This window comes from Platichthys flesus, chromosome 2, assembly GCF_949316205.1.
Source record: "Platichthys flesus chromosome 2, fPlaFle2.1, whole genome shotgun sequence".
In the NCBI taxonomy this organism is placed as follows: domain Eukaryota; kingdom Metazoa; phylum Chordata; class Actinopteri; order Pleuronectiformes; family Pleuronectidae; genus Platichthys; species Platichthys flesus.
The window spans coordinates 24,487,480-24,514,201 of record NC_084946.1 but is presented as its reverse complement, the minus strand read 5'-3'; the positions used below and the strand labels follow the sequence as shown (position 1 = coordinate 24,514,201).

The 26,722-nt window shown below is 41.9% G+C and overlaps 1 protein-coding gene across 6 annotated transcripts in view; it reads left to right on the top strand.

The window, feature by feature from the left end:
* Window positions 1–25,843, top strand: part of LOC133970562 (eukaryotic translation initiation factor 4 gamma 3-like) — a 44,077-nt gene extending 18,234 nt beyond the window's left edge. For 2 of the 6 annotated variants that reach the window (XM_062407473.1, XM_062407464.1), the window contains exons 5-33: window positions 2,983–3,159; window positions 4,361–4,499; window positions 4,680–4,840; window positions 5,414–5,539; window positions 7,116–7,566; window positions 8,371–9,141; window positions 10,018–10,106; window positions 11,397–11,679; window positions 11,798–11,922; window positions 13,770–13,889; window positions 14,336–14,491; window positions 15,183–15,380; window positions 15,886–16,032; window positions 16,118–16,351; window positions 17,106–17,210; window positions 17,843–17,981; window positions 18,319–18,440; window positions 19,686–19,776; window positions 20,183–20,300; window positions 20,616–20,839; window positions 20,951–21,060; window positions 21,178–21,350; window positions 21,835–21,960; window positions 22,077–22,158; window positions 22,537–22,635; window positions 22,838–22,984; window positions 23,955–24,036; window positions 24,151–24,294; window positions 24,826–25,843. In XM_062407473.1, the coding sequence (XP_062263457.1) occupies window positions 2,983–3,159; window positions 4,361–4,499; window positions 4,680–4,840; window positions 5,414–5,539; window positions 7,116–7,566; window positions 8,371–9,141; window positions 10,018–10,106; window positions 11,397–11,679; window positions 11,798–11,922; window positions 13,770–13,889; window positions 14,336–14,491; window positions 15,183–15,380; window positions 15,886–16,032; window positions 16,118–16,351; window positions 17,106–17,210; window positions 17,843–17,981; window positions 18,319–18,440; window positions 19,686–19,776; window positions 20,183–20,300; window positions 20,616–20,839; window positions 20,951–21,060; window positions 21,178–21,350; window positions 21,835–21,960; window positions 22,077–22,158; window positions 22,537–22,635; window positions 22,838–22,984; window positions 23,955–24,036; window positions 24,151–24,294; window positions 24,826–25,007 (5,121 nt within the window). In that variant the 3' untranslated portion in view covers window positions 25,008–25,843. Of the gene's footprint in view, window positions 1–871; window positions 893–2,982; window positions 3,160–4,360; window positions 4,500–4,679; window positions 4,841–5,413; window positions 5,540–7,115; window positions 7,567–8,370; window positions 9,142–10,017; window positions 10,107–11,396; window positions 11,680–11,797; window positions 11,923–13,769; window positions 13,890–14,335; window positions 14,492–15,182; window positions 15,381–15,885; window positions 16,033–16,117; window positions 16,352–17,105; window positions 17,211–17,842; window positions 17,982–18,318; window positions 18,441–19,685; window positions 19,777–20,182; window positions 20,301–20,615; window positions 20,840–20,950; window positions 21,061–21,177; window positions 21,351–21,834; window positions 21,961–22,076; window positions 22,159–22,536; window positions 22,636–22,837; window positions 22,985–23,954; window positions 24,037–24,150; window positions 24,295–24,825 lie in introns of all 6 variants that reach the window. The other 4 variants (XM_062407480.1, XM_062407457.1, XM_062407448.1 and 1 more) reach the window with 4 other exon arrangements.
* Window positions 25,844–26,722: the final 879 nt, after the last annotated feature.

The window sequence follows — 26,722 nt, the reverse complement described above, 5'->3', positions numbered from 1 at the left end:
GAATTTGTCGTATTTGTTTGCCTTCAATAGTGGAAATGTCACACGATGTCAACACCAGACTGAGAATTAAGATGGACAACATGTCTCCAGTTCCTCCCGTTGTACAAAAACTAAAGTAAAATATATACTAGGTAACAGTGATACCATCTTGCACGTTTGATGCCGTTTGGAGACAGTCTGCAAATTGTTGATTTGTGGAGCGGCTGTAACAAGATTGCTCGAGCAATTGTAAGTCAATCTCAGCTGTCAATCATGATGACTCATTTTTATAACATTTAATAACTAATTATGACTTTATGTAATGGAAAAATTATTTTTATTATTAACCCGTCCATTGACATGGAGGAGGCAGGCTCTATGACCTAAACTGCTATATTTTTAAATAACAGGAATAATTGCGTCACTAGTTTGGCAGCTGCATCAATCATGAGTTCACAGTGCGCTACTCCTGTGCTATGCAGCAAAAACAAACGGGAACAAAAGGTTTGAACTCTATTGCCTTTGTCATAAATACTGTACCGGACTACCAGGGTAATGAGGCAAACACCTATCAGCTTCCTTATACTGAAAGATGCCTGTGGATCAAATCCCACTTGGCTCGCGGCCCTCAACATCATATCTGCTGCTAAGTCAGCTCTGCAGGTGACAGCCGAGTCCCGTCGGGACCTTAAAAAAAGCAATTTGGCATAGGCTCAGGCTGCACAATGTGACAATTGCTCCGGACCACTCACTGTTTCGAGTGGTGGAAAAATGCTAGTTTCCTGCCTTCATGTGTGTGGGTGAATGATGCTTGTTGTTTGTACTGAGGCTTCAGTGTCACCAGTGCAGTGTCCCATTGGCTTTTCTCTCTTTCCTGCTTTCAATACTCAAGGGAGGATTCAGGCCCATCCAGGTAACATTTAACTGTTTAAAAGTCTCTTGAGACCTGCATGGCATGATGAGGATCGTTCAATGATCCCACCTCTTCTAACTTCTAACCCTATCCATCTCCCTTCATTCTCACTGCAGTGAATGCTCAGATGAGAGGTCCTTCCTTTTGTTATCATCATTATATCTATATGTCCCGTCCTTAATCCTGTAGTAGATCATTACTAAACTTCTCAGTTCATATTCTTTGCTCCATTTCATGATTCATCTTTTACGAGCTTGTACAATTTAATGAACAGCATGAGGGATGAGAGTATTTTGCAGAATATTACTCCTTGAAATATGTGTTTCTAGTTCCTTTTTATGTTTTAAGTGTGTATTACTTGTTGGAAACATATATAATGTTATTTAATAGACGATCTGAACTTTGCCTTAAACATATAAAGAATACAGCAGGAGGTTGTTCGGGTCTGACACATTCGCAACAGGAAAATCTCTTAAGTGGTCGGGTTGTCTGAGTAGAGCACATTGTGTAAAGATTCTGCTCCAGAAAATGCATGTTTTTTGTTATTAACACATCAGCACAGGCTTTGGGCCTTGACATCTTTGTTGGCGTCTTCCACGTCTATGACATCTCTTTTGCATCCTAACATGTATATATATTTTCTCACTTTTGTGTCCATTGCATGTTATCAACATTTCTGCACATTTTCCTCAGGAACCAGTTAGAAAAGTTCCAGACATTGTCCGTAGCAACTGACACTGTCATTTCAGTTCTCACGTACATGTCTGAAAGCAGCTAGACTTGTATATGGTGTCAGTGTCATTGGCTACACTAAATGTTTCAATGATTGTTTTAAGGCTGACATACCAAACACTTTTGGTTGTCAGCTCTTAAAAAACGTCCTCCTTACTGTTGACTCACACTTCTTGTCACACCATTGACTTAACCGAGGCCGTCTCAGGCTAGCTGATAGTGAACAGTTTCCTGGTCATTTCCCAGACTTCCACAGGGCTATTTACAGTAAAGTAAGTCATTGGACCTGATTTATTATGTTGAAGGTGATTTCCCGCCTGGGTATTTTTAGACGGTTTACAGCATTGTTTATTCTGCTCTCCCTCACTGGAGCACGCTCACTGCAGGCAGGTGTCCCCAACCTGGGCCTTAGTTGTTTGGAAGTCCACCGTTCGTTGTGCTCCTCTTTCTCAATGAAACTCAAGAGAATCCTGCATTAAATTTTATGCGCTGCCCAACAAACACAAAGCTTGTCATTAAACTTAATTAAACATTAGAGTCTCAACTGATTGAAACATTTTCTATAGAATCTATTTTAGCTGCAGTCTTTTCAGCAGCTACAGTGTTATTTTCTACATCGTGAGTGCTCCTAGATCCACGAGAAAAGGCCACATTGCTGATTGATGAACACAGCCCTGTCACGTGTCACACTTTTAGTACAACTGAAAGTTGGCTGAGCAGCTTGGGCACAATAAGAGGTTTTTGCAGTCATTCGCCAGCTTTCGTTTTTTAACAGCTGTGGAGTCTGGTGCAGCATTTGTTGAGCTTACCAGAAAATCATTTGAGTTTCTCTGAATTAAACGCTGAAACATCAATAGCCATAAAAACCAAAGCACCAAAGTATCGGAACAGGGTTGTGCTCCCTACTTTGTAGATGTTTTTTATCTGATTCATGTTTTCTTTTTTATCAAATATCACATTCACATTTCTGTAAAGTTTAGTGAAGTAATTCAGGGTAATTATGAGTTTTTTATTGAGGCATAAAAAGGAAGTTTAAAGGGCTGCATATCTGCCTGAAAAGCATTAGGCAGTTTATCCCTCCGAGTGGTTGAAATGTGATGGTCTGAATGGTCTGCAGCAATGATGAGAGTTCAGCGAAATCTGTGGTGCTGGTTCCTTTTTGTTTAGTTCTTTTTCGCTGCTGATTAAACACCAGGGGAGCCTCACTGTGAGAGATGTGTTGGCCAAATGGTGAAGTCGCCTGAAAAACTGAACTTGTTTGTACTTTAGATTAAAGCATGGCAGCCTGCAGAAATGAGTTGGCTGTCTCTGGGATCATTTTTAATGTCTTCTGTGTTTCTCTCCCATCCTACCTACAGTTTTTCCAGAGGACTCAGATGCAGACTGCTAGGCCCACCATCCCGACAAACACGCCCTCCATACGGCCTGGCTCACAGAATCCTACAGCCGTCTACCCCACTAATCAGCCAATCATGATGACCATGGCACCCATGCCTTTCCCTTCCCAACAGGCTGCACAGTACTACATCCCACAGGTGAAAGAAACACACTAAGCTGTTTACAGTTGATGTTTGCTCTCATTCAGGGGTAGGGGAACCTTTTTTCCCATCAAGGGCCATTTCAATATTTATAACCTCCTTCAAGGGCCATGCTAAATTATTGATCACTTATCACACTAGCCTTTCTAATGTAATGGCTGGCCCTGCCTGCTCTGATGTCAGGTGATAGAAATGGCAATGCTACCTGCAGTTTTGTGTGAGTTTGTTGAGAGGAACTGAGTCTTTGATTGAGTCTGTTTGGAAAAGAGCGGCTCACATTAGTAGGCTGGCTCAAACAGAAACACAAACTTCAGTGTATGTCTCCTCTGAACAAGAGAATCCTCATGCTTAACATATAATTTATCGAGCTTGAGCAGAGGAAGGTTGTTTTAATTATTTTGGAGCTCTTAACAAATATTCTCCCGAAGGAGTGTTTTACACAACTTATTCAGATGTCATAGCAGACTCTTCCTCTTGCAGGGTAGGAATTTACCCACAATGAACAATTTTACACAATGCTCTGCAGTGGCAACAAGGCACTCCCCTATTCTCCTTCTGAATGAGAGTGTTTTCTGTTTCATGTTGCATTATGAGGTATTGAGTCTGGACTGATGAGGATTTTAGCTGCAACACAGCAAAATGTGAAAGTGTGTGAATACAGTTTAATGGAACACATAGTCAGAATGTAACCTCACGTTAACTGTAGGGTTTAAAACAATTTATATGCTTAACCAGAAAGGCACTCATTTTCCGATATAACTGAATGAAAACACCTCCCCAAAAGTACTTATTTTGATTCACAAAATCTGGATCCACACTAGATTTCTGTTTATAGATATTGCCACTCTACACAAGCATAATTTTTCTATTAAGCTCCTTTTAAAGTGAAAGTGAAACCTTAACAGTAAAGCGGTGAAAACGTAACTTCCTTTGTGGAAGAATGAATCAGTCATATGGTAAAATGGGTGTGGATGCAATTTTGAAACTGAAAATGTATTGGTACTCTGCAATTCATTAATCATCATGTTTATGTATATATCCTTGTTAATAGTTGAATATGTGAGAAATGTGCTAAAACTAAATGCATAACATTTTTATGGAATAATAAAAGATAAAATCATACCACAGATTGAAAAGTGCACCACTTTTGTATAATGTTTGTATTTCCCTCGCTGATGTTTTTTTTTTTTGATAATAGGTTTCTCCTTCTCCTCTTTACTTGCAGTATCGCCACAGTCAACCCTATGTGGGAGCTCCTCAGCAGTATTCTGTTCAGCCCCCAGGGTCTGGCACCTTCTATACTGGTCCTGGGCCAGGGGAGTACCCTGCCCCATATCGTGAGTCATTAATCTATCACAGATACACATCCTGCACTATTCCCACATCACATTTTATAAAATAGTTCACCGAACAGTAGCACTAATACACACTACCTATCAGCCATATGTACCACCAGAGCAGGGAGCCTGTCTGTGTTTTACTAAAATATATTTTCTTTTTCTCCGAAACTCATTCAGATCCCCTCAGGTACCACCCACCTGTCTCGCCCTCTGTCCCTGCTCCCGTTCCCACAGCTGGCCCACCTTACTACCCAGGACAGCCTGTGTACCCCCCATCACCCCCCATCATAGTGCCTACACCACAGCAACCTCCACCAGCCAAGCGTGAGAAGAAAACAGTGAGTATCTTAGGAGTTCCTGTTGGCCGCTCCAGGAACTACATCCCTGAGTTCAGTTCAGCTCAGTCGTTGAGTCAAGTTCAGTTGAGTCGAGATGAATAGATTAGAATTGAGGTCAGTTGAGTCAAATGGTTCAGCTGAGCTCAATGGTTCATTTCAGTTGAGTTCAGATTTTAAGTTGAAAAGATTTAGTTTAACTTTAAGACTTAGTTGCTACAATATGTTATGAATATAACCCACAAACTACATTTTATAACACAAAGCCATAGAATAATTAATTGTTTTGCTTATAATGTCCGCTTGTAAGAGCCTTTCATAGACATAGCAGTATTGGTTTAATTTTAAGGAATAAAAAATGTAAAAAAAGATTATACAAGTTCTATATATTTTCTTTTCTATTTGTTTTCTTTCAATTTATATTTTGTGTCCATGGTTAATGGATTTGATACATCAAGTATAAGTTCTTAGCAGTGTGTAACACAGCTGACGGCTCACACACATGTGGCAGACTACGTATCTTTCAAGGACGTGGGTGCTTAGTGAGGTTTGTTTTTTGTGTCATTGTCCTCCCAGATCCGTATCCGGGACCCCAATCAGGGTGGCAGGGACATCACAGAGGAGATCATGGCAGGGGGTTCAGGGAGCAGGAATTCAACGCCTCCTGTAGGTCACCCCTCCTCTACCCCCACTCCACCACAGGTGAGGCTCTCTCTCTCTCTCTCTCTCTCTCTCTCACGCTTGCCCAATCTCTCACCCGCAGTAGTTAGAGGTAGTGTAGAGTTAGCAGCACCTCATCAGCCTGGATCTTTAGCTGAGGGACGGAGAGATGTCTTGGGTTGCCTGGTAGCAGTGTGCGGGCTCCGCTCTAATCTGTTTTGCTCTCCACCCTGTGTGTGCCAGACAGGGCACAGCGCCTGTGTCATTTACGCGTCTCACTTTCTCATAAGAAGATCACCATTACTCCTACTGTTACATGTCTGTTGGCTGTCGCTCAGGACATTATCTAATTAAAGAGTTACTGATAACAAAATTAACCAAAAAGAGTAATTGTTACCATCATTACACACTTTTTATTTCCGGACGTGTGGGTAGAGTCCATGACTTGTGAAAAGCACTTCTCTCTTTATTTTCCTCATAGCTGTAGAGTAAATTCAATGTACTGTTTCATTTTATACTTTCTTCCTTCCCGTCACTGTTTCTTATCACTCGCTGTCTCTTACAGTAGATTTCCTATGTACTGTGTGTATGCTCCTTCTACAGAATTCACTCAGGTCCGCCTTTCCCATTCACTTCTCTCCTTTAAACCTGCAGTGTGGCTCTTTTGTCTCCCCCTGGCAGTGAGAGTAATTACACAAACACTGGCAACATGTGCTGACGACATATGCTTTGTATGTCTCCTTGCCACCAATAGATTTATTTCTTACTTAGACTTCAGCCAAGTTTCTTAATTTGTCTTTATGTTTTTATCTGGAAGAACAAAAACCCCTCTAGGCTCTTCGCCATCAGCTCGTCCAAATTCCTAGTTGCTGTTTTCTACTTAATTTCTGTAACTAGGGTTTTTCCATCAAATCAATCATTGCTGGTTGATGTAAAACGCATCTCGACACCATATTTAAAACTCTGGTAAACATCAAAATACAGAGGGATTGAATCAGAATTGATTGATTCCACTGTTTGGACGTAACAAACATCCATTTATTTATAAAAAGTTCCATATTTTAGCTTTATATCAAATAATCAAAATGTCTTCTAGTCAATAGGTAGCGATGAGTGTTTTCACCCCAGATCTTTGAACACTGGTTTCACAGTCCCAGGAAGCCACCAGGGCGCAGGTGTTTGTGCTAAAAACCACTATACAAACGCCAACTGCATTCATAAATGAAATTACCCTACAAGACAACCTTCCTGGATTCTGAAGAGGGGCGTTGTGACTTCTTTCTCCCTTTGTCCTTCTGTAGATGTTAACTGTGTCCTTCCTCTCTTTTTCTGTCTTTTTGTGCCCCTTTTTATTTTTTATTTTTGTATCAACCCCCTTTTCTCTGCATTGATTGATTCTTCCTACATTGGTCTTCATTCTCTCTGGCTCCCCCCTGTCTTTTACTTAATTACACCCCCATTGGACTGTCTGCTTAATCCGGCATTTGGGCTTGCTTGTTTGTTTATCTGTTTGTATGTGCTCTGCCTTCATCTCTGTGCCTGTCTTTCTGGTTTTCTGTGTTGCTAGTTTTTATGGCCACACCCTCATTATCCTCACATTTTCTACCTCAAATCGCAGCAGCTGAGCAGCAGCCAGACTCCAGAGCCGCAGCCGCAGCCTCCTCAACCACATCAGGCCCACACTGGAGGCTACACCTTGGAGTCCCTGCAGCCCCAGCAGCCCCAACAGCAGCAGCAGCCACAGCATCCCCAACAGCCACAGCAGCAGCCCCAACAGCAACAGCAACCCCAGCATCCACAACAGCCCCAGCATCCACAACAGCCCCAGCAGCCCCCACAGCCTCAAAAGCCTCAGCAGCCACAGCAGCCACAGCAACAGCCACAGCAGCCCCAACAGCCACAGCAACAGCCACAGCAACAGCCACAGCAGCCCCCACAGCCACAGCAGCCCCCACAGCCACAGCAACCCCAACAGCCACAGCAACTCCAAGAGCCACAGCAACAGTCCCAGCAGCCCCAACATCAGCTGCCGTTGACAAAAGGGGCCTCCGACACCAAACCAGGGCCAGGTCTGACCCAACACTCTCACCATTCTATTAAACTATTTCCACAGATCCTAACAGGAAGGAGTGCAACTCTTAACAATCTAAGCAAGGCAGTTTTAACCCCAGAGCTTTTAACATGATATGGGAAACATTCTCATGTTAAAGGAGATATGATCAGTCAAGTCAGAGTTCCCCTAAATAATTGACTTGGATAGCCCATATCGCCATTAATTAGGATCTGTTACATGTCAAATGTCAGTTCCATGTGTGTCTCATGTGACCAAATCAGCACATTCAATTTAATTAAGATCTGTTACTGTGTGGCCCAAAAGTACGATGATTTGGCATGAAATGACCCAATTCTAAAAATGTAACATCAGACCCTCTCGAATAAGTTGAGTATTATTTTACTGCTGTGTCATTGCCTCCAATGCCAGACCATATCATCTTTGGAGCACAAAAGTTTTTCAACTGAACTCTCTGCACACTAAACATTTTGACTTTCGGTTCACTTACGGAGTGTGATGTCAGCAGGGTTCCTTGAACTTAGGTTGAACCTTTCTTGTGCTTTATGTTATCTGTCTTCCTGCTGCGGTTTCACACTCGCAACCTCCACAAAAATGTTGACGAAAGAAAAAAAAGTCCCTGTCTGGCTTGTTGAACTTGAAGCTGTCACAGTCACAAATGTCACAGCTTTTAAACAGATTTATGTTTGTTTATTACATTACATATTTGTGAATAACTGTTAGGGGTAGTCTGTGATGCAAATATTAGCTTTTGCTGATTAAATCTGAAGACATGTAGTCATCTGTATTTTCCTTATTCCAGATGATGCGCCAAAACTGCAGCCAGTTGTCCAGAAGTCTTCCTCACCTGGGCTTGTGCAGCCCGAAGCCCCCGTGGAGAGACCGGAGGCCAACACACCTGAAGCTGAGCCCACTCCTCCTGCAAGTGAATCGGAGCTTCCCCTCCCCGCCTCGCTCAGCACCCCTGTCAATCTACCACTTACAGCGGCCAACTCAAGTGAACATCCCTCCACCAGGGAGTCAGTCTGTTCTCACTTGTCCTCAGTCGAGGAGCAGAAACCCTCTTTGGCGCCACCTCCGCCTCCCAACACAGACAAGCCTCTCTTAGACACCCCAAGAACTCTGGCTGCCTTGTCTGTAGCAGCCCCCAAGGCTTTGAACGGCCTTGCCGAGTCCGGGACTGAGCTGGAGACAGCGGGCCATGAGCCTTCTCTCATGCCCCCTGCTGCACTGCAGCCCCAAGCCTCTAGTCCTGCTTACAGAGAAGCCTCCTCTGAAACTTTGCCTTGTGACATGAGGCCACAGGTTCCTATTGCTGCTGCGCTGGCCCCTATGGCTCCTGTGGCTGTGGTGCCAGTTACCCTGAGCTCGAGCCCGGCCCCAGCTTTGCCCTTGATGCTTCCCCCTGGCCTTCCGCCTCTAGTGCAGGCCACAACAGAGGCTGACGAGCCGAGCAAATCCATAGACACTAAAGACCTTGTACCCAGAGCAGGGACGGAGGCACAAGGTGGCATTACTGACAGCAAGACAGAGTCCCAGCATCAAGCACTCATCAGGAAGAGCCCCACAACAGGTACTTTCATTTGTTACATTTCAGGAACTGTAAAATTCACACATAACTCTCAGTTACCAATGAATGTATTCTGCTCTTTGGGAATTTTTTGGGGGAAAGGGCAGTCAGCATGAGACATAATTTTATGAGTCTGCTACGTTCATATTTTTATTTGCAAGAAACAGACACTATGTTCAGAACAAATGGTTTGATTATTTGTCGTAGAAATGCTCCTCGAAGTTGTGAGTGACTGAAAGTACTAAGGGTCATAGTAGGAAATTGGGTATCACAGATTCCGCTGCAGAGAAATACATGATAGGTAGAACTGAAAGTTTTCAGCATCAGTAGATTGACATCCATGCAGTAGCATCACACACCGTTTTAAATGTAATTATAACGGGCCTAATCATTTCATCATGTTTCTGTTTTTGTTATAAATTATAACAAGCAAATACTTATAGGCCCATAAGTAAGGAATTTGAAGAGCTTATTTATTGTAAGATACCAATGGGTTTTTTAATGAGTGTAATTTGTGTCGGTAATAACAGCTGTATGTCCTCCTGGAAACCATAACAATAATAACTCAATGGGAAAACATACCCTTTTCTATTTATCCCTCTTTTTCTGCCTTTTTAAACGCTTTGTGCTTCTAGCTGTTTGTTTTATGTTGGTCTGAGATGAATGAGTTTTAAATCATCAAGGCAATGAAGACCTAACAATGTAACCATAAAGCATTTTATATTTCTTTTATGTGTAGAGACGGTTTTAAGGTTTCAGGATACAGACCGATTATTCCTGTCATCGCTGCCTTTGGGACACAAACTTCACTTCTAAATCCATTGTGGTTCTGCTGTTTACTGACTAACCGCTCGTTCCTGCGTCTGTGTTGTTCTGCAGTAAATCAGACGGCTTCTGCAATACCAAAGACCTGGAGGAAACCAAATGAAGGGATCTCTGCTGGAGACGCACCTCAAAAGCAGGATGAGGTAAAAAAAACGACTGGATGAAAAGGGGGAAAGAAAACACGAGCTTCAAAGTATATATCATCAATTGTATGTGTATTCTTGTCTGAAGTCTGTCGACACACAGACAAGAAATTGTGTTTTAAATAATTGAAAGAGATATTCACCCGTCACCATATTTTTTCCCCAAATTGTTGAAATCTCATTTTAAAAGAATGAGAATCAAAGGAGTGAGACAAAGGTTGAGAGAGAAGAGGAAAGGCACAATGTCGGCAATAGTTAAAGTGAAACATTTTTCCACATGTGTGGTTGGGGATGCAGACCTAAATGACTTTGGGGTGTTGTTATCTTCTGAGAACGACATCGAAGGAGTTATCCATCATGTTCACCCTCGGCCGGCCCACTGTCTGTTCAATCAAGCTCTGTTCTGTGCTCATTTCCTTTCCTTTATTGTTTGGTTCTGGCCTCGTAGCTGTGGGAGAATTTTCATACTGATAAATGGCAGGTTTAACAGGCTGTTACACGGCTTCTTGTCTACACAGAACAAACACTATAAAGTTGGCGTACCTACAGCTGAGCTACCAAGATGCGTATGTTTTTGTCGGAGTTTACTTGTTCGTTTGCAGTATTACACTAAAACTACACAATTGATTGCAAAAGTATATTTTAGAGAGATGGGGAATGAACCATGAAAAACAAAATCCTGGAACTGTTCTGTGATCTGCACCAAAATTATGAGATCTTTCATTTTCTTTAACATTGTGTGATTGCATTTTTCCCCATTTTCTTTGAGAATAATTCATAGATCCCATGAAAAACTGAATCAAGCATGTTTAGGTGACTGATATTTATGAGTGTGTGCAATTTGTTGTAGATACAAATGCGGATCTAGTATTTTTCATAATGGGACTGTTGGACCAGACAAACAGTTACTAAGAAAAGAATTAACAATATTTGTTTAATGTTACACTAAACTTCTAACGTTTTATGCAGGAATGCACGTTCCCACTCTTAACGTTTTAAGGATATTGCATATGATTAAATATAGTGCAAAAAATATAGTATGACAAAAGTAGCCCTCCACATTGTAGAGAGAAACACATTTAGTTTTACAATAACGAAATCTTTGGACACCTGACAGGGATTACTGTAAAATAATTGTCTTTGCACTTTAAATCCCCCTCAAGACACAGTACTACATGACAGCAGCCATTGAGCTGTTGGGAATTTATTATCTTGCACATTGATTTAAAAGGAAAATGTTTACTGACAAATAATGAGGGATCTGAAAACGGAATCTTGCCTCCTCAACAGGACAAGCCAATGTCAGTGGATCACCCTGCTGGAGACCAGGCCCTGCAGGCAGCTCCATTGAGCAACAGCCCTGTGCCTCTAGCAACAGTCTTCACATCCACCCCTGCTCCCGCCAGCAGCCCAGAGGCCGACGGGAAGCTCGCCGTCCCAGAGGAGAACGGTGAGGCTGAGATGGAGCCAATGAGGAACGGAGCGGGCCACACCTCAGAGACGGAGAGCTGCGACAGCGGAGCCACCCCTGGGGACAAGGAGAATTCCACAGGAGCTCCACAGGATATAGAAGGTAAAGAGGAACCTTATTCTCTGGACAGTTACCAAATGCAGCACTTAAATGTATTTCTGCCTTTTGGAGTTGCCAGTGTGTAAAGCTACTATATTTACTCTTTCTCTTGTTTGTCCAGACCTGGCCGATCCCAGTGGGAAGCGTCAGTATAACAGGGACTTCCTGTTGTGCTTCCAGTTCAAGCCTGCCTGCATACAGAAGCCTGAGGGACTCCCCCCAATCAGTGACGTGGTGTTAGACAAGGTATGTTACACACTCATAGATTCATAGGCTGTTAGACAAAAGTGAACACTGTGATTAAACCTATTGCAGCCGAGGGTTAAAAAATCAATGAATGGAAATAACCCAATGGCAAACTGTCTGAATGTGACTATAAAACTGGAATGTGGCGAGTGAATTGTCTGGTGACCTTGTAAATATATAAATATTTTAAACAGTAAAGTCTTTATTCAAGAGTTTAGTCTTTCAGTTTGAGAGCAGAACATTTGTTTGACACTGACAGTTTCATTTGTCAGCACTACACCCTGCACTCTATTGGTTGGGGAAATTGTGATAGACGTGTTGCCCAAACAAATCCAAGTGCAGAAGAAGAAAAAAAATCCAAGAACAGAGGTGAAATCCGAGACAGAGACATTTCTCGCATGCTCAGAAGCAGTGTGAGCGAGAGGAGAGGAGCCAAAAGCTGGAGTGCAGGAAATCTAAGCTGAAACAGGGGCTAATGGAGTGAGAGGCAGGGTTTTGAAAGAAAGCATCACAAAGTCTGAATATGAAATCATTGAGTGCTCTCAAACTGAAACACCAGGCTCTAGAATAAAGATAGGACGTTTTGTATGAATGCAAAAGCTCTTCGGCTTCCCTGAGACAGATGTTTTTAAGTCTTGTTTTTATCTCTGACCATCAGTTCAAATGCTAAAGATATTCCATTTGTGATCCCTCACTCATATTTGAGTCAGAAGTAGTAAGCGTTTGGCATTTTCGCATTAAAAAATACAAAGATTAATTTATTTATTTATTAAAATTGTTTCTAAACACGATCCTATTGATCAGGGAGTTGTATCATTTCTGCTGTCGTCCATTTTTCCCACAGAGTCATTATCTGCTTCTTTAAACAGAAATGATTATTATTTGGAGCTGTAACAATGAGTAGATCAGTCATGAAGTAAACAAAGTCAAAGATTCTGTGTCTCCAGCTGCTAAAATGTGATTATTTATAATCTGATCTTTTATTTCACTTGGTTTGAACTTTATAGTTGGAGAATTTGAAAACCTCAGATTAAGCTCTGGAAAACTGTAGCGGTAATTTCTGCGGAAGTAAGGCTGAGAACTTGGGCTTTTAAATGATAAATAAAATGAATAAATAATGAAAGTAATGGTTATTTGCACCTCTAATGTAGAGTGTATTGCATTGTTCTTCGTTATTGGCTTGCAGCAAAAGGCTTTGTTGGACTCCTCTACATGCACTGGATAAAAGATGCACCACAGAGAGTTAGGGCCATTGCTCTGATTACATATGTATGGGTGGAGCATATAGCCCAGTAAATGCTGTTTTGATTAAAATCACATAGCCATTATGTCACACTTGGCAGTGTTGAGAGTAAGGGCCCCTCCCCAACCTCTCTTAGAAGAACAACCAGTCTGGCAAACACTTGATTGGTACAATGCCACCATCTCATATTCTCTGTGGGAGATCTCACTGGGAAGGAGTTTAGAGGAAGTCAAAGACGGTTGAAGGACAAAGAGCTGGATTTGTTCTTCTCCCTCCTCCCCCACAACTATCTCACTCTCTCCCGCGTTCCTTTCTTCCTTCCCTCCCTCCCTCTCTTAAACATCTGGTTCTGACTTCTCTCCCTGAGCAGCTTGCTGAACCAAACCAGTTTAATTTATTGCCGGTAGAGTAAAAATACATAAAGCAAGAGCTGGTAATGTGCTACATGACAAGGGTCACCTTTAAGGGTCCACTGAGTTAGAACGCGTGGGCACACACATTCTCAGACCAGACTCTTTTTGCCCACTACTATTTGGGGGTTCATTGCTCCCCCTGCTGTCCAGTTCATTGCGAGTGTGTGTGTGTGTGTGTGTGTTTGTTGCAGATGAACCAAAACAAGTTGCCAACTCGAGTCCCGGATTCTCGGGTGATTTCCAGAGGACCTGATTTCACACCTGCCTTTGCAGATTTTGGCAGACAGATGATGGGAGGACGAGGCGCTCCAGTAAGTTACTAACAAATAAACAAACACACTCCACCACTTCCTAGCTTCTGTTTCGGTCAACACTTGATAACATCCCGCTTTTAAGAAGAGGAGGTTTTTCTAATTCAGAAAAAAATTTCAGAGGTCAGTGATCTCTGGAGGATTTGAGTTTCTTCTGATGGTTAATTCAACACAGAAAAACTCTTGGGATATTGAAGTAGGGTTTTTGCTTTGCATGGGTCAAAATCAGGTTGATCAGAAACAATATTTTGGGGGAAATTGGCTTATTCATTTTCTTCACAGGAGTCAGGCGAGAAGTTTGATTAGACTTATCCAGCATCTTTTTGTCAAATACAAGGCGAGAGCTTTGCTGGGTTCAAAGAATGGAAGCAGTTACTAGAATGTTTTTTTAAAAAGATATTGAGTCATGGTAATAATACTGTTTTTCTCTTTCTTCCTGTGTAAAGCTTATAAACCTTGGGGCGCGGCGACCACCACCCAGGAAGATCATCATGACCATGTCTGTGCACGACGATGTTCAGCTGAAGAAATCAGAGAATGCCTGGAAACCAGGCATGAAGAGGGAAAGCCTCCCAGCAGAACCAGAGTCCAACAAAACACAGGTACGACCAAATATACACAATCTGAAATCCACAAAGCAGTGGGAATATATAGAAATTACATATACGGGAAAACAAAATTATAATTTATGTTGGTTCAATCACATTACAAGTATTATAAATTCCAGTAAAGATATTGTTTAAATGTGTAAATATTAGGGGTGTAACGTTTTTTTTTTTAGCACTTTGCCTGTCCTTGGTTTTAAATGGACAAAAACTTTTTCTATGCATTTGTGTCAACAGTACTCTAATATGCAGCAAAGGTTATTGAAATAATTTTTTTTTTTATGAAGTATCGATCTTAATTTTCAGTCATCACATGTCTCGAACAACCTCAAGCTAAATTTAAAAGCTGTTTGCTAAATAAGAGCAAATGAGAATTTGTGTCATTCTTAATCCAATTAATCGATGATTAATCGATGACTAATCGACTATCAGAATAGTCGTTAGTTGCAGCCCTAGTAAATATAGGAAAATCATTGTATAGAGTATTTAGTTTCCGTATTACTTGATAAATGATTTAATGTTGCACAGAATAAAATGAGATGACATAATTTCATCTCCCAACTTGTGTTTAGAAACGTGCCTTTATCATCAATTTACAACAGGACTAGTTTTTCCTGTGGAGCGAGAGATTGGTCTTTGTGATCGATGACCTCAGAGTTTAAGTACCTGTTATGACCTACTCCCTCAGGACCTGTTCAAGAAGGTCCGTAGTATCCTGAACAAGCTGACGCCTCAGAAGTTCAACCAGCTCATGAAGCAGGTGACGGACCTGACCATCGACACGGAGGAGCGGCTCAAAGGAGTCATTGACCTGGTGTTTGAGAAGGCCATCGACGAGCCAAGCTTCTCGGTGGCCTACGGGAACATGTGCCGCTGCCTTGTCACGGTAAGCTGGTCGCTTAGTTGAGCAGAGAAGTGTGTCGACTTTGGAACGAGAGTCTTGTGTTTGCAATGTTATTGTTTAGATTGGTTCATATTCAGCTCTGCCTTGATGCAGAATAATGCTGTGAAAAGCAACACAATCCAGTACAGTGGGATGATGTAGTTGTATTGTTTTGATGTCTCTAGAGTCTACACCAGACGACAGACACTATTTATTACGTAGTCAGAAATAATCCTTTAAAAAAACAATTCATTAAACGTGCATATCCTTAATTATAGACTCTATTTACTAGAGTTCTAGAGAAACTATTGAATTTTCTGTCTGCCACCATTTGATAACCATACATATATTAGTCATTTACATCAAAATAATCCAGGTACGAAAATGTTAATATGTTGATATATAAAAAACCTGCAGAAAACTATTTTTTCACGGCTAGTTCATTATTTATTTTGTCTTAATGCTTATGTTCTCTACTGAATTCATTCCACTTACTGTTCATGTGCAGCTCAAAGTGCCCACAACTGACAAACCCAACAACACAGTGAACTTTCGCAAGCTGCTGCTAAACCGCTGTCAGAAGGAGTTTGAGAAAGACAAGGTGGATGATGTGGTGTTTGAGAGGAAGCAGAAGGAGCTGGACTCTGCTGCATCGGTAAGTGTGACACCGGATCTTTACCGAATAATTTTTAGTGTCTGTTTCAACTCTGTTCAAGAGGTTTGTTTCCTTGTCCCATTAGACGGATCGTGACCGACTTCAGGTAGAGCTGCAGGAGGCCAAGGACATTGCCCGGCGGCGTTCCATCGGCAACATCAAGTTCATCGGCGAACTCTTTAAGCTCAAAATGTTAACGGAGGCCATCATGCATGACTGCGTGGTCAAGCTGCTGAAGAACCATGACCAAGAGTCTTTAGAGTGTCTTTGCAGGCTGTTCACCACCATCGGCAAGGACCTTGACTTTGAGAAAGCTAAGGTGAGCTGGTGGTTGTACATTTTACATAAATCTTAAATTTATTTTATAACGGTCTTAGAAAGGTCTGAAGGGCTACAGATTGAACGCTTCTACAGGATAATATGCAGCTGGTTTCCCTTTTTAAATAAAATATTAAGAGCGATGCGTTATTTCCAGGGATGAAGATGTGATGAGAACTTTTTGTCAGCTGTGTTTTTGACATTAGAGCAGCCAAAGATCAGTTCATGTCTCTGCTTTCATCCCAACAAGATGTATTCTTCTGCACGTTTCAAATAAGTGATTTAGGAGGTGATTCTGATTTACAAGGACACAGTTTCCAAGACTTAAAAGAGAAAAGTCTGGTGTGATTTAATTCCACAGCAGCTGCTTACAAGTAGGTTATGAGGAATATCCCCTCAGTGTCGCCACTCAGCTCTGCTCACTCGGTGACTCCCAGCTGGACTCAGTCGGAGTCCTCAGATACTTGGAGAGACATGAATGATCCGGTGGTCTCTCTCTCTCTCTCTCTCTCTCTCTCTATCTATCTCTCTCTCTCTCTCATATATATATAAATATCCGTTTGTTTTGGGCTATTACGGTTTTCATGCTGCTGTTGATGAAATTTTCTGGTTTCATCTGTTCCAAGTGATAAACTGGACAATTGGTCAACTCTGTAGAATAATAGTATCTGCAACCTGCTGTCTAGTAGATTGAATGGAGACATGCTGAACATGACCTTCAAATTAACCATCTCTCTCCCTCTGTGTCTCACCAGCCTCGGATGGATCAGTATTTTAACCAGATGGAAAAAATCGTCAAAGAGAGGAAGACATCGTCTCGGATACGGTTCATGTTACAAGATATCATAGACCTGAGATTGGTGAGTGGGTCTTTGCCATTTCACTTTTACTTCTTCTTCCTCGCAAAGGACGAACAATCCCATTTAACTACTTACAAGCTCGATATGATCCTGAGATGGTGATATAAAGTTCTTACCACCAGTAAATTAGTCCTTTCTGATGGATTTTCATCTTGAGAAAAATATCTCATCAAACACAGCAAACTCAGATGAATGTGTAGTCTTTTCCTCACATCGATGTACTGAACATAATTACTGCAAAATTAGGCGCTTTTTACTTTAATTTCTATTGCCCAAAATTGTCCTCGACGCACACAGTCTGTACATCACACGACAGCCTCTATCCATAGGCCCTCAGTATGGAAAGGGAACAATTTCATAGAAACATTGAACAGGGAAAAATGGAATAAACCTGAGCAAGACGTGATCGCTAATGATCTTTAATGAATTCATCAGTGTGTCCCCAGTCATTAGAATATTCCTCTGTGATTGACTGATTATACTAAAATGTATCAGCACTGTGTGTTAACACCAACACATGCTCCTAAATTCTCTGAACTGTCAAAGATAAAGAGCAAAGAAATCTGTTTAACACATCTGTCTGATTCCGGTTTGAAATCATTGTTGTTCTCCACATTTTTTTTTTTCTTCAGCACAACTGGGTGTCAAGAAGAGCCGACCAGGGTCCGAAAACAATCGAGCAGATCCACAAGGAGGCAAAGATTGAAGAACAGGAGGAGCAAAGAAAAGTGCAGCAGGCACTGCTCTCCAAGGACAACAAGAGACGGCCAGGTCAGGCCTGCAGTCTAAATCCTCTTTAAGGCTTAGAATCACATTGGCACAGCTATAGTGACTCAGGAAGCCAGTCTGTAGACTTCCTGTCCCTATAGCCTGCAGAGATGCTATTGTGCCCAACAGCAGACAGGAAGCCCCCTCGCTCCCTCCCATCTAATAGCTGACCTATAATATTTCATCTTGTAACGCAGCATGCCACTAAAGCAGTCAGAAATGTCACTCTGTCTGCCACTTTCACAGCCATTTGACTCCACTGTATTTTCTGTGAACTAATCTTAAACCTGTATTTCCCTGTTTGTTTTTTTTGTTTTTTTGTGTGGGTGTGTCTCCACAGATCCAAGGGAGCAGAGAGAGCAGAGGGATCAGCGCGTACAGAGAGAGGAGACCTGGAACACTGTGCCCATGACGAAGAACAGCAGGACCATCGACCCCAACAAGATCCCAAAGATCTCCAAGGTGAGATGAGCTTTCCGAGGCTTCGACGCAGATCTTACCATTTTACCTTTTTCTTACCTTCTACTGTGTGGATTAATCAAACACTTCATACAGGAGACGTGCAGCTGCTATTTACTTTCGGTCCCCTTTAGTTCAGTTGCTCATATTTATACAGATGGAGATTGACAAACAACAAGCTATTGGTAACTGACTCGATCTGAGAGATTTGAAAGGTTAATTTGAATTAAAGTTGGAACCTAAAGTAGAGTCAGGACTTGTTAAGAGGATGCTGTACAATCAGAAAAGTATAACAAGTTCAAGGCATTTGGGTCTACACTTAAACTTCCTTAAACTTATCAACCTGGGTCGATACTTAAACAGTTAAGTTTTGTATGATGAGTTTAATATAGTAAAAAAATTATCAAAACAAGAGTATTTGAAAATAGTAGATTTTGTGAAATCAGCAGTGACCTCTGAGTAGAAACCACAGATAACGTGAAAAGTTGTGAGCCTCATTTTTTGTGCCTGATTGTCTGTGCTGAATCTGGAGGCTGTTTTGAAAACTCTATCTCGATCGAACATCGGCAGCTTTGTAATAATGATAAAGCTGTGAGTTCTTTCTTCTTGTTGTGACAAGTTCGTCTCGTGTTCATTAAATGTTTTTCCATTTTAGTCTCAGACTTCCTCGTCTGTGGTTTCTGTTCTCTGGCTTGAAAACCGTACATAGGGTTAGATAACTTGGGTCCCATAACTGTTTATGATTAATCCTTGGAATCTGCACAACCGGGCTGTTTGTACAAACTCTCCCCGCTCCCATCTGATCTACATTACTGTAGTTTACATGTTCGGCAGTGCAAAGGTGGCACAAAGGATCCATGAGGTACTGCAGAATAGAAGGAGAACAGACTTTATGGGATCTCCACCTGCTGGATGCACTCTGCCATGTTTCAGTGTAGAACAGGGAGCACACTCGTTCACTAAGCCGTTGGGTCACCTCATGTTTACAAAATACAACTTATGGTATGGAGACAGAAATTAGGCTGGGACTTGTCCTTGATTAACATTGGGCATTGCAGAATTCAGACAGTGCTTTGGAAAGAAGCTTAGTTCTCCCTCTGCTGGACATTTTGAGAACATGGAATAGTTGAAATCTGTACCTGTAGATTTCAGTCTAAACCTTTAGACTTTTCCTTTCAGATTTTCTACTATTGTCATCTGTATTTTTTATTGCTGGAAATGTGACCATAATCGCTTCTCTTTCTGCAGCCTCAGATGGACGAGAAGATCCAGCTGGGCCCCCGGGCTCAAGTCACATGGGGGAAGGGCAGCAGTGGAGGAGCCAAGGCCAATGACTCAGGTGAGGTCACACCACATGACTTTTAAAGCTGTCAGATCACTGTGCAGTTCAAACTACATGACCTGCTGTCTTGTGATCGGGAGTCTTGTAGCTGTTTAGAGTCTGCGAGGACAGGGTGTCACACACTTCACATGTTACGACTGTTCCTCTCTGTTTAGCTGTAGGAATCTGGGAGTGTGATAGTCTTTCATATCTATTCCGTTTAAAGAGAATTTCCTTCATTATGTTCTTAAAAATGTTTTAAATGTAACTTGATGAAACCCTGATATAAAACTGTAACTTACAGCATATCCTGTATACAGGGTCAGGTGACGTATCTTCCTCTTAATGACTGGACCTTGACTCTGATCATCCACAATTGTTATTTTTCACTTATCTCTCCCATAACGTTTCATCTCTGTAACAGAACTTTCACGCACAGCCGGCCTCAACCGCTTCTCGGCGCTGCAGTCCACCCCCACACCTCAACCCTCCACCACTCCTCCACAGAACCCAGACCTCGACACCAGGAGAACTCTGGGAAGGTATGAGATGACAACGCTGTCTGATTTGAAGAATCCTGTTGGTGTTAGGTTTCTCTGAAACATGAGGAGAGTCTCTGTGATTCTGAGATTTATCTCTCCTGGTTTATTAAATTTATAACTCTGCTTAACTAGTTTCCATTGAATTTGAAAATAAATCAGTTTTGTTATTAGTTTTTGTTTTTGTTTATGTCAGTGATAATAATTTGTAGGAGCAAGTTTACTTTAGGTTCCAAATTGGTTGAAAAGCTTGATACTCAGAGTTTCTCATTTACACTGACATCCTTCCTCACTCTTTGTTTATTCGTCCCCCACCAGTCGTAGCAGTACAGGCAGAGAGCGCAGTGACAAGCCGCTGATCTCTGCACCGCCATCTGTACGGCCTGGGCCGTTCACCAGGGGAAGCAGTTCGAAGGAGCTGCTGGAGAGTCAAGCCCCGGAGGAGCCGCGAAGAGACAGGGAGCGAGAGGGAGCCGAACCCCGGAGACCGAGTTTCACCGAGGACAAATCTGAGCCAGAGCGCAGCAGTGTCCGAGAGCCTGGTGAGACACGTCGCTGTCCAACACCAGACAGACAGGACGATAATACTGACACATTCACTCTCTGCCATTAATCACACTGTTGTGACTGTGGTTGTTTATTTGCATCGACAGTGAAACCTGAGCCTGTCCAGACGATAGAGAAACCTGCTCGGTCTGAGGAGGAGGTCGAGAGGAAGTCCAAGTCCATCATCGACGAGTTCCTGCACATTAAAGATTTCAAGGTGATGAGATCCAGTCAACTGATAACGGATTATTTTCTTTTCAATTTCATAGATAAACGTTCTTAAAGGGAAAAATGTAAGTATAAGGCTTCAACATGCGTCTTTGTTTTGTTGCAGGAGGCTGTCCAGTGTGTGGTGGAACTTGATCTGGGCTCTCAGTTGCACATCTTTGTACGCGTGGGGGTGGAGTCGACGCTGGAGCGCAGTCAGATCACACGGGACCACTTGGGCCAGCTCCTCTTCCAGCTGGCGCAGAAGGGAATCCTGCCCAAACCCCAGTTCTACAAAGGGTCAGTTCCCCTGCTCAGTTCTACTTAAGAGTTCATTTGAACCCCTGTGTGGAGAAAACAATAGTAAATAGATTTATTTGATGTTGTCCAGCCATTTATCTTCCTGTTCATTATTTTCTAAACCTATAATTATGTTGATACAAGGAAATAGAGAAATGTCTCTTCTAGAATGGACTGTTTTTACATCTAATTTTTTATTTAGTTTAAAAAAACTAAAATGTCTACTTTACTGTGGCCAATTTCCAGTGTATTTTTGGGTTTTCCTTATGTTCTTACAGATTTATCATCAACTCTCAAACTTTAAGAAACTTTGCCAACGATTCATTGATTTCTTTCGGGAACATGTAAACATTTTCTACTTCTAAACTTACTGAATTTAAATTGAGTAGAAGAACTCATTTGTTTTTGCTCAATAATTTGAAGCTGGTCCGTGTTTCAGTCAGGCTCTTTTTCCTAACCACAACGTCCTTGTTTCTCTTCCCAGGTTTGCAGACACGCTGGAGCAAGCGGACGACATGGCCATCGACGTTCCCCACATCTGGCTGTACCTGGCCGAGCTGCTCAGCCCTGTGCTGAAGGAGGGGGGCTTCTCTATGAGAGAGCTCTTTAGGTACGAGACCACAAACGTGTCGACTGTGATGAACTCTGCTCTAAACTAAGCTGTGTATGAAGTAAAGATCTGCTCAGATTGGATTCTAATTTCTGTCATGTTCTGTTTGTTCACAGTGAATTAAGCAAACCTTTGCTTCCTGTGGGAAGAGCTGGGATCTTGATCTCTGAAATCCTGCTCATACTATGCAAACAAATGGTAAGAAACACTTCAGTCTGTTCTTCACTCTTTTTTCCTGGTACCTGTCATTATGAAGCAGGTGGATTATAACAAGTGACTCAGCTGCAGATATAATGTAAATAAACACAGATTATTGACTGTTGCACTGCACTGGAGTTCACTGTAGCATTTTTTTTGTATTATTCATTCAGTGTTATTATTATGATTCTGTTATAATAATTATAAACCAGTAAATGAAAAATATCAATGAAATCCACTTTTCAACTGATTTGATCTTTTGATTTGAAGCAAATATTTTCTAATTCATTAAGTAAGTTTATGGATGAAATATTTCTCGTAATAGAAAAGACATTTCAGAGCATAGGTTTGTGATGTTGTCCCATCTCGTCTCCACAGGGCCATCGTACTGTGGCTTCTCTGTGGGAAGAATCAGGCCTCAACTGGACTGACCTTCTGCCGGAGGAAGAGGATGTCCAGGCTTTCATCTCACAACAGGTCAGTGATGAAGGTCAACGCTCCTCAAGGCCCAAGAAATACCAATAGGGGGGAAACCCAGTTGTTACCATCTATCAGCTGTTTGAAGACTTTTTAACTAATTGAGACAAATAAGAACTTTCTAATGTTTTTTGTATTGTTTCCATGCCGTCCTTCTCTTCTATACTTCCTCACCGTATCAATGTTGTCTCCACTCGAACAGAAACTCCAGTTTCTTCAATCGGACGCCTCCAGCTCTGAGGCGACTCTGTCCGAAAGAATCTGGTCTCCCGAGGAGCTGAGACAACAGCTGGAGAGACTCCTGCTGGAGGACATGGCCAGTGATGAGCAGATCTTTGACTGGGTGGAGGTACGACAAGTGAAATCAACCAGTCTCTGCGAGTTAGTGGTAAAAATCCTGAAGGGCAGACGGAGTGGGGCTGAGTTACACCTCGTAAAGAAATAGAATATAATTATATTTAGGACCTTGAAGCTAATGTTGGTCCAAGACTGCTGGTTAGATCTCATCAATACAATTCCTGGATCCACCTGTGCCCCAAAATGTTTACGGTTTCCTCCCTGGGTCCACAAACGTTCATGAAAATCACTTCAGTAGCTTTTGATGAATCCTGCTGACAAACTGACTCAACAAATGAAAACATAAGCTCCAGTTTTAGACCAGAAATATGTTAGTTACACATCTACATACTTTGAACTCGCACCAAATTTCTGGTGAATATAAATAATAAATAAAACCAAAAGCACCCATTAGAGCACGTACCTCCTCTGTGGCCCGACAGTCTCCACCAAATTTCACACTCATAGAAATCAGTACTCTTAATATGTCTGGTTATTTCTTTATCAAATTCTCTCCACAGGTTCTTCATTGGCCCGTAACCCTTGAATTTGTAATATATTTTCAGTTTTTCAAAATATACATTTTACAAACAAACAAATATCTCTCTCTATCTGAAAAACAGGCGTCACAGGTGTAGAAGACACCAACGGAGATGTTTATGGTGACGAGAGCCAATGACAGTGTCGGTACACGATCATATGATTTCTGCAGCAGAGTTAATCCGTCACTTCCTGCCTCTGCCTGCTGCACCCGGCTGCTCCACCTCTCGCCTGAATAATGCGGAGGATTTGTTGTTGATGTGTCTGTGCAGAGAATCTCCAGCAGGGTTGTGCATGTGGGAAAGGCCATTCACATTCAGGTCCTGTCTGAAAAGGGCTTTGTGTTGACTGCTCTTCAGTGTCATCACTTCTGAGCTGATTCTTGTGAATTTGACAGACGCTGTGTTTTAACTCTTCCTCCTCCTCTGTTCTCTGTTTCTCAGGAGAACCTGGATGAATCACAGATGAGCTCGTCTCACTTCCTGAGGGCGTTGATGACGGCGGTGTGTAAGGCAGCAGTGAAAGGTAAGCTCTCCACCAGCTGGAGCAAAGACTCCTCTGCTCAAATCGCACCGCTGATTACAATATTTATTCTCTGCCAGCATATGAATTTACTCTGTCTCCTTCTTCACTGTGCAGATAACACCAACTGTCGAGTGGACACGGCCCTCATTCAGAAGAGATTGCCTGTATTACTCAAGTACCTTAACTCAGACACTGAGCGACAGCTGCAAGCACTTTATGCACTTCAGTCGCTGATCGTCGCCCTCGATCAGCCTCCAAGTAAGTTCTGCGTCCGAGTTCACTCCAAATGAAACTCCCACATCATCCCTTTCCTTTGTTTCTTAAGAATAAACTGTGGAACAAGTTCTCAGTTGTGATCAAACCAGTGGAACAGTTCAATCTCACCACGAGGTCCATTAAGTAGCTTTTCTGGAGCTTTACTTCTTGTCACATGATTCTCATCAGCAGAAGAACTTTGCCTTGTTATATGGAATTTTCATTTTGCCGTTAATTTTTTTAGCACTTTAAGGACATTTGAAGAATTTGAAAAAAACGTTGAATCTCAAATTTTTTCTCCACTGACATTAACTTGATTCGTTCATTTGAGGAACATCACTCCAAATCACTTTTGCTAAACACAATGCCGTCTTCAGTAGTTTCTAATCATCAATTTTTTGTTTCTTATCAAGATACAAAATCCCATTTTATTGAATTGATAACATAATGAATTGGTCTCACCTCACAGAAAAATGTGATTCATTTCCGTTTCGTCACAGCTGAAACGATGACTGACATGTCTTTGTTCTCCAGACCTCCTCCGGATGTTCTTCGACTGTCTCTACGACGAGGACGTCATCTCCGAGGACGCGTTCTACAAGTGGGAGACGAGCAAAGACCCGGCCGAGCAGCTGGGTAAGGGCGTGGCCCTTAAGTCCGTCACGGCCTTCTTCACCTGGCTGCGGGAGGCAGAGGAGGAGTCGGAAGATAATTGATGAGGGGAGACCCCCGGGGGACATGACGTAGTAGAACTACATCCTTACAGCAGAACAAACGTTCAAAATGGGTGCGTGAGCAGGACGACATGTTTACGGCTGGAATTTTTTTCTGCGGTACGGTTCTGAAACATGCCGCCATTTTGAGTTTGGATTCCAACGGCAGAAGCACTAAATACCTGTATTATACATAGAAAATATTTTTGTTTTAAATTTTAACTTACTTTTCTTTTGTTACTTTATAAGAAGAGACTTAAGATACATAGGTTCCGGACTCTTTAATTTATTATTTTTTTAAGGACTGCAAATATGAAAGTTATTTAACATTTGCAGATGCTCACGACAACAGAACAGAAATAACATATAATTAATTATAATAACAAAAATAATAATGAAATGAAATGGCCTCCCCGGACTCCACACTGTTTGGTTTAAAACAGGGTAAAGCAAAGTTATTTGGGATGAAGGGGAAGCAAAGATAAAAATCAAATGGATGCACAGGAACTGTCACCGTTGTCCGTGTGTGACGGCCGGGGTTCAAAGGTCATCCTCCTGATAACCACAGAGCCTCGGCCTATTCTGCGTTGATATGTACATACACCTCACGAGAGGTCGAGGTATGCATTCATGAAGCGATGCAGGTCAGTCCACAGAACTGTCGAAAAACAAACGCAGACGATCAAACCAGATACATTCAAACGAAAAAATGCAACTTTAAAAATCAAATGGCCAGGTTCGCTGAGCAAGAAACAAGACATGCTTGTAATACTCAAGACCTACAGAGCAGGTTCAACGCTTGTAAAAACATTAAAGACAAAAAAAGGTATTTAAAAATGCTCGTTCTCATGATTTGTTCTTTCCATGGTTTGGTGCTCATAGGGGATACGACTCAGTTTGTGTGTCTGTCTGTGTGTGTGATGAACTGAGACAGTTGTGTTGTGTTGGAAGTTGCCGTAGCATCGACAGAAGAACTGTGTGATCAGACAAGGAGGAGCAGCTGAGCGATGAGCTGCCGTCGCCTCAGGATCAACGACACTGGGTTCCACTCGTTTGGTCTGTTTAGTCGTCGAAGCCCAAACAATCAAACAGCACCGTGTCGTTGGAAGTGTCTCAGCAGCTTGACGCCTCATATATTTCTTATTTGTACCATCTTTTGTATGTGTGTATCTAGATTGTGTGTTTATGAAGCTATGACATGTTTGAGTGTTGTGCGGTATAATGTGGTCACGTGACCACCTGATCGCCCAAAACACACCCACTGTGAACATGGATACCGGAGACGTATTGGTTAGCTGATGATTCAATTTATTGGCAATTATTTAGGTAATGTCCAAGCAATAATCTTGCACTGTTCAATATGACTGTATATAATTGTTTGACAGGTATTTTCAAGAACTGAAGATTAGACACAAAACCCTGAAATATTCACTTTACAGTTAAATACGACAAAAGTGGTAAGAGGCTGAAATATGAAAATATTGTACAAATGTTTTATATTATCACTGTTGCTTTTTCTCAGTGAAGGTTAAAGGCTCATGTTTCAGGATATGAGTTCTCTGTTCAGTTTGTGTGTTCTTAAGGGGTTCATTTTTTTACTCTTGAAACCAGTGACTTATGTTTACAGATACAAAACGGTTGTCTACCACTGCTGATCAGAAGAAGTTGTTTTGTTGTGTCATCATTAGACAGAGGTTACCAGATGTTTTTTTCCACTT